This window comes from Prosopis cineraria, unplaced genomic scaffold (assembly GCF_029017545.1).
Source record: "Prosopis cineraria cultivar Desert tree isolate PC_DT_omini unplaced genomic scaffold, ASM2901754v1 PC1, whole genome shotgun sequence".
NCBI lineage: Eukaryota > Viridiplantae > Streptophyta > Magnoliopsida > Fabales > Fabaceae > Prosopis > Prosopis cineraria.
In genome coordinates this window covers 48,940,714-48,947,961 of record NW_026555332.1, presented here as the reverse complement: position 1 = coordinate 48,947,961, position 7,248 = coordinate 48,940,714, and the positions used below count along the sequence as shown (strand labels likewise).

The 7,248-nt window shown below is 41.0% G+C and overlaps 1 protein-coding gene across 4 annotated transcripts; it reads right to left on the bottom strand.

Moving 5' to 3' along the window:
* Nucleotides 1–4,206, bottom strand: LOC129318214 (BEL1-like homeodomain protein 1). 4 transcript variants are annotated; one of them, XM_054962873.1, is made up of 7 exons: nt 4,060–4,206; nt 3,405–3,460; nt 2,934–3,026; nt 1,950–2,782; nt 1,348–1,721; nt 1,195–1,255; nt 1–1,109 (listed from the first exon to the last, which is right to left on the bottom strand). In XM_054962873.1, exons 4-7 carry the CDS (start codon nt 2,757–2,759, stop codon nt 297–299), a joined length of 2,058 nt encoding a protein of 685 aa, XP_054818848.1. In that variant the 5' UTR covers nt 2,760–2,782; nt 2,934–3,026; nt 3,405–3,460; nt 4,060–4,206; the 3' UTR covers nt 1–296. The 4 variants fall into 4 exon arrangements, with proteins under 4 accessions (XP_054818848.1, XP_054818840.1, XP_054818833.1 ...); XM_054962865.1 differs by lacking the exon at nt 4,060–4,206 and adding an exon at nt 3,591–3,930; XM_054962858.1 differs by lacking the exon at nt 4,060–4,206 and adding an exon at nt 3,691–3,930.
* Between the last annotated feature and the right edge of the window lie 3,042 nt (nt 4,207–7,248).

Sequence of the window (7,248 nt, the reverse complement as noted above, 5' to 3'; positions counted from 1 at the left end):
TACCGCCAATCAAAATATATTTTTAATTTTCCCAAATAAAACTTTATGACATGATCAACCCATCTATCCCATCTTCAAAGCTTACAAAAATAATATACAATCCTCAACCACATAATCTCAAATCCTAAGCTAGCCTAGCCATCTTAGAACTCAAATGGTTTTTGCAGGGTATATAAACTATAAACATATATACTAATATAAATTTCCTTCTTTCTTTACAATACCATGGATTGTTCGCTATCCCCCTATTAGCATGCTATGAGAGACCCGGTCTCGTTGTTTAATCAATGTCTTATTCAAGCCACAAAGTCTGGCAACAATTGTGCAGCAAACTTCTTGGGGTTCTGCATATTGATGCTCTCAAATGCAGCTGAAGAGAGAGGAGTTGAAGTGCTTATGCCACCAAACTCGTTTGGTTCACCCAGCTCCATCCTTCTCCCAAGTTGAATGCTCTGGTTTGGAAGGAATGTTTGATGGGTTGCAGCTGATAGTGAGTCACAGTGAGGAAGACCAAGAGTAAGGGAAACCCCATTATTACCTGAGAACCTTGGTGTGAATTGCTCTGCCTCAAACCTATCAATTTCTGCAATTGGGTATTGCCCGAATCCCCCAATGAAGTTCGTCTGGTTTCCCATGAAAGAGTACCCATCTCTGCTCTGCCTTTCATCCCCGAATTTCAGTGAGATTTGCCCATTCCCTCCTTCATCAGGCTTCATGTCAATGTTGATGGGGGACTGCAGAATCCCATGGTTCCTCGGTTTCTTGGGACTCGGTTGTGTGATCCCATCTAGCTCTGAAGTCCCCATGAAGCTGAAGTGGTTTCTGGCATTTGCCCCAACTGGCGATGTTGACGGCGTGGATACTGAAACTGATGGAGTGTTGGGGTTAGTGGCAACGTCTTGTTTGAAATTAAAACTTTTGGGTTCAGTGGCAGAGGCAGGAGCTTTCTCTTGTGGGGCTGCTGCAGTTTTCATGGGGGGATCTTCACTGCTCTTGGTTGATTTCTCCTCCCCTCCATTCTGTTCTTGGTCCTTCATCTCCTCTAAGTACATTTCTTCTACCATCGGCTTCCACAATCGGACTCGCGCATTTATGAACCAATTCGAGACCTGTATCATCGCAAACTTGGTTAACAAGGTTGATCCTATAATTATGAGAAAGAATTGCTCAGAACAACCAAGGCTTGCACAGTACCTGGCTCCTGGTGAGCCCTGTTTGTTTTGCAAGCATGTGTTTGTCTGAGTCCTTGGGGTAACTGAAACCAAACAACTCAGTGGTATCAACATACAGTTGAGGAAAGCAAGAATCTTTGATTGGGAAGTTGAAACTAGAATTTGAAATGCTTACGGGTGGAGGAAGTGCTCGAAGAGCCAAGCGCGAAGAACAGAAACGGATTTTTCAGGCAATCCTCTCTGGGGTCTCCAAGCATTGTGCTGGATCATTCCCAACTGTTGGAGAGCTCGCTGTTGGCGTAGGTGATGATCCACGTATTTAAGTCTCGAACCTTCCATTTTTGCACCAAAACAATCTTCCTCTCCTAAGCTCTTGTTGGCAGCTCGAATTTGGCCCATTATTGCATCTTTCAAACACCGAAACTGCTTCGAGATCGTTTGCAGTGCTAGTGCTGTATATGTTCTCGCCGACCCAATTCCTGCAGCTTGTTCAAATGAAGAACTCACAATCTGCATCTGATGGTGATACTGTCTGTAACGCTGCTCCACCTTCAAGTAACAACAAAAAGAGGATTAATTTGGAATCAAATAAAGAGGTGTAATGTGGAAAATTATATACATCGTTCAGTTAATAAACTTTGATCACCACTTGAATCATAAGTTTTTCTTTTCTTTATTAAAATGTGCCAAATCCTTTTGCTTCTTTGTGAATTAAAATCCAGCTGATTAGAAAATCTCAAAACTTTAACTCAAGAAACAGACTTAAGAGTGACATACGTCGTCAAGCATGCTGATTAACTTCGCCTTCTTCATCTGAATATCTTGTCTCTCCGCAGTTGAGAGCTCAGAGCTAGGCTTCGCGCTTCCCTCTCCGCCAGCTGAACAATCTCCACTTGCAGCCGTGGAGGACTCTTTAATCACCTTTGTCTGGCTGCCACTTCTCTTCGCCATTTCGCCCTTTATCCCATCGTTCACGTTCACGACCTCGTCTAGCAGTTCCTGAGCTGCCTTCAAGTACTTGGAGCCCAGAAGCACGCTCTGAATCCCTGAAACGCCGTTAGTCACGCCAGATGCCGAAGATGATGAACCACCTGACGCACGCACATCATCCCCTGACATAGCTGGCGCCTGACCCTGTGATGGTACGTCACGCTCAACCCGGAAAGACCCCATCCCCGCTTGCTGAGAGGACAGGCTGAGGGACAGGCCCTGTTGAGAGCGTGGGGTATCACTCGCCGCCGCGTTCGAGTTAACTGCGCTCCAGAGATTGTACTGCATGCGGGGCACGAATCCATGCAAAGCAGAGACATCGTGATGGGGATGCATGGAGTGGTGCGTGGGGTCGTGAGAGGAGGCGGCAGGGAGAGGGATCCCCACGAATTGTTGGGTATGAGAGGGCGGCGCGTGCTGTAGGGTTTGAGGAGGGAGCGAGTTGTTGGCAGAATTGAGGAAGACAAGGTTGCCGGGATGCGATGGTTGTGGCGGAGGCGTGTCAGAGTACTGGATGTAGCCCGGATTCATGAGCACAAGAGTTTGAAGGCCGTCGGGTGCTTGGATTTCTGAATTACCATGGAAGTACGTCGCCATCGATCTCTTTACTCGTCACTTCACTGGAAACAGAGCACTTTAGTTAGATTCTCAAACCCGACTTCGTGCAACCAAAACTATGAATCGTCTCCCCCATCTCCCCTTTCCACCTCCCTTCTTCTGAGGACATAGCATGCATATATAAAATTAAATTTAAGGCGGAGTAGAATCTACCTTTAACCTTGCGAATCACTCCATCTGACACATGGGCACAATTATAGCTGCGCTTAATTTCACCGTGACAGAGTCGGTCTTCTCAAATGAGTCCTGAGAAAAAAAAAAAAAATCAACAGTCAAGACTCGGAAAGGAGAAATGATATGGATCCTCCGCCAAAGCATATAAAGATCCAAGGGTTTTTTTGTGTGCCTATAGGTTTATGAACTCGGATATTGGAAAATTATAAAATTCTTATTCATATATGAATTTCAAAGTTGCAGAAGAGTCTTACGGTGTAGGACACAGAGTCATCTTGGTATTTTCAAGAAGGTGGAGAAAGGGAAGGAATCGAAAGAGGTAGGGTTGCAGAAGGCAGGAGGAGGTACAGGATAACAAGAGGCAGGAGGAGGACAGAGAAAGGAGAAAGGAGACAGAGGAATTCATTATTTATATACGAGTTAATGATAAGGAAGAAGTAGTAGTAATACCTGGTGTGATGGAAATAAGAGATAGAGAGCGCACGTGCTTCATCATCATCTCTGCACTGCAAGGGGAAAGAGAGAAGAATTTGAATAACAATGACCCAAAACTTGAGAGAAATGGTTGTTTTGAGAGAGAGACACGCTCGCACATAGACTAGCCCACTAAAAGCAACACAGTTATGGCTAACATACGTGAAAACAAAGCGGTAGAAATAGATGGATCAAAGCCAAGGCTCGGTGTTTATATATATGGTCTATCTATCTTTGGGATTGCACCAGTCCCTTCACTTACATAGGGCAAAGCTCACTGTCAGACTCAAACCTCTGCAACTCCAATCCCAGCTGAAAAGGGGAAAAAAGAGTTGAACAGAGAGATGGGGTTAAAAAGACTTGGGAGAAAGATGCCCGTCTTTATTCAACTCATTATCCACTCAGTCTCGACACCAAAAATCACAACTTTTTTTCTCTTTTATGTTTTTCGAATTCTGGGTTTGGGGGAAAATAAATATAGACAAAGCTGTATGACGGGGCGTCTGGGAATTTTACATGTAGTACGCATTAACTCTTGTTAAAGTTGTGGCCTTTTCTTTCTTTTCTTTTTTTTTCTCTGTCTTTCTTTTTTTTTTTTTGGAGAGAGAGAGAGAGAGAGAGATAGAAGTACCTGCGAATGGATGAGAGCGGATGAACTTGTTTTGATTTGACCCTCTCATTTCAAAATCACTTGATGCAGCCAAGCACCCTTGGATGAATGAGAAATCAACAACTTTTGGGACGATCCAGAGAGAGAGAGAGAGCGAAGGGTCTGTGCTCGGAGAAGCATTATTTAAAAAAAAAATAGAAGAAGAAGAAAAGAAAAATATGAAGAAAATGATAAGGTGTGTCAGAAGATCCAAACAGCTGAAAAACGAGGAAACGTCTTCTTCCACAAAGTTTAATTAAATTATTATTTATTCATTTATTTAAAAGAAAAAAAGAAAAGGGAAAAAGATAAAGCAGCAGCGGAAGCGGGTGGGGTGGAAGGATCTCACAGCCCTGTTTTCTCCATTAAATTAAATATCTCCTTGTCGTTTTCACAATTTCGATGTTTTTTTTTTTTCCTTTCCGACTTAATTTGGGGATTTTTTGTGGTGGGATGCCTGAGTTTCAAGATAAAGCAATTCAATCACCAAGAAACAGAGAACCAACTACCCCAGCACCATCTTTATTGCCTTCAAGGCTGAAAACACTCTGTTCCAACAGTATCAACGAAGCTAATTTCTCCATCATGAATTTTTCCCAGCTTTTAACTATCCTCTAGGTTCTGCTACTATTTCAGTAAGCTCACGGATTTAGCAGTGTTATGGTAATGGTAATTCCGGAAAAGAAAAGGGGCCCTGATCAAGTGCATGTATGATGTGTATGCTAATCATGAGCCCTCCCATAGCGGTCCCACCTTGGCCAGACTCCGTGCATCAGACCTACCAAGCATCAGCGCAGAACATCATAATCAATCAGGCCACAGCTATTACTTTTAGATCTTGAATTTATTTTCGAAATTATTAAAAAACTCATCTTCTTTCAAACTGTCTACATTCTCTTCAATGATAATCTCTGATGGCGCCCAAAGGATCACTAAATAATGGAATAACCAAGAAGCAAGATCAAAAATTCCTTTTCCTATGATTCATTAATATAGATAAGTAATTGACAATGAAAGAAAACGAACGACCAAATTAATAAATAATAAGTTATAACCCTTTAAAGGGTGAGGTAATCCGATCCCATCATTGGCATGGAAAGGCGCGGAATAACTAATAATTAATATATACATATTCTGAACTATACAAAAGTATATACAATAGCTGATAATATTTCTCATCTTTTTCCCGCATAAACAGCCTTTAAAAGCAGTCCATCGCCATCAGTAACTATTATGGTGTAAGAAGGAGCCGTCATAAATTGAAGCCGTATGATGTTAATAGGACTGAAATTTTCCTTGTTTCACGAAACCGATATTCATATTTACCCAGAAAACAACGCGGCGGTTAGGTGATCGTGCTGCTGATATATTCTATGTGGAGGTGGTTACTATGAGTGGCCTTTTTTTTTTTGGGGGGGGGTAATGGAGCTGTCATTCTCGTAGAGATCAATGTTGTCAACTGAATTTATTATTTCATGCGTCTTCTTTTCACGAAAAACTCACAATTGGGAACTTTTTGTTGTCACTGAAGTGGACATTAACAAGTCTCGACTGGTTTTTCACAGCCAGGCTTGTGAAAGCACATTGGATCTGCCACGCACCGACAACTGTAAAAACGAGAGAAAAAGAGACGTTGCTTGTGTGACGAGTATTCAAGTGTCAGAAGGTGTACTTGTATGTACAAAATGATCAAAGATCGTTGCATGATAAGGATATCTTTCTCCCTCTCCTTTTTTCATTACACACAAAAGGTATATGGCCTTATTTTATCATTGTCTTGTGAGATTTCATGAAGTTGACCCGTTATCAGTTTTCTATAGAATAATTTAATTAGTGGATAAAGAGAAATATGTACAGCACGGAGTTGATAGGGATCGAATATTGTATTTGACCAATTCCCATTTTAATGTTTTATATTCATATATGAAAGACAGGATACAATATGTCAATGTACATGCTCGTATTGCTTATAATAAACCGTCCTTTTGTCCAAAGGGTGGAATTAATCTCCTTTTTTACTTTATATCTTCTTCATTAAAAATAAAAAAAAAACACAGAAGACTCCACATAAAACGAAAGATGATAAATTAAATATAAACGGTGAGGAGGCCATCTCAAGAATATGGGAAAATTTGATTATATGCATGTCTATGAACATTTCAACTGCGGGAGAAAAAGAAACTCAAAAAGAGAAAGTTAAAATTCTTCCCCCTTTAGATTATATTTGGCAAGGGCTCGTGCTTTTATAATTGAATGCATGGCCCTGAGTATGCAAGCTTTGGAAAAGTAGTACATTATGGAATCCTAGAAAATCTAAAGTGGAAGTTATCATCGTGATGGTGACACAGAATCAGTCAATTGTTCTCGATCATCTCTAAACAGACTAAAGCATTTCAGAAGTCTGACAAGAGGGTTAATTATCGGGTCATTGAATATTAAACACGAGGCTAATATAAATAATTAACAGCACCCCAGAAAATTACAACTTTTGTGTACATGACCGTACTTGTGTTCCTTAAAATGGAACTTTTCATCCCGTTGATTTGAACTTAAACTGCAAGTGACCCACATCACATCATAGTAATTGATCCCTGGGGTCTTTACCCCCCATACTATTCCCACTCATTTAATTTCGTTGTGGGTGTGTGGGGGGTGACAATTTAATTGTATATTATATAACGTACACGAAAGGGGATTTTGTGAGTGGGTATGGTCCCTTGTGTTGCTGTTGTTGTGTGGGTGCTGTATCCATTTCAATATATACTGTTGTGATGGAAGTTCTTTGTTGCTTAGTTGATGCTTGCCTGGAACTTCTCATATATATTTAAATTCTATTCTCTTTTCTGGAGAAAATGACTCGAGAGGAAGAGAACAATGGGAAAGGTATAAGATTTCTTACTTATACAATTCCATCTAATTAGAATGTGCAGAAAGAGGTCAGCCATGAACAGGATTGCAGAGGATAAAGCACGTTGGCAGGGCGGCCCCCTCCCCTCAAAGCTGGTGACCCCTCTTGATACGAATAGGGGTGGGACATTTCAAATGAGATTTCCTCCCTCCCCTAATAAAAATAAATAAATATTTTCATACATGACATTACTATTATAAAATATATATTTTATGTCTCTCAATTCACCTCACTTTCTATAAAAGTGACATAAAAAGTAGAGA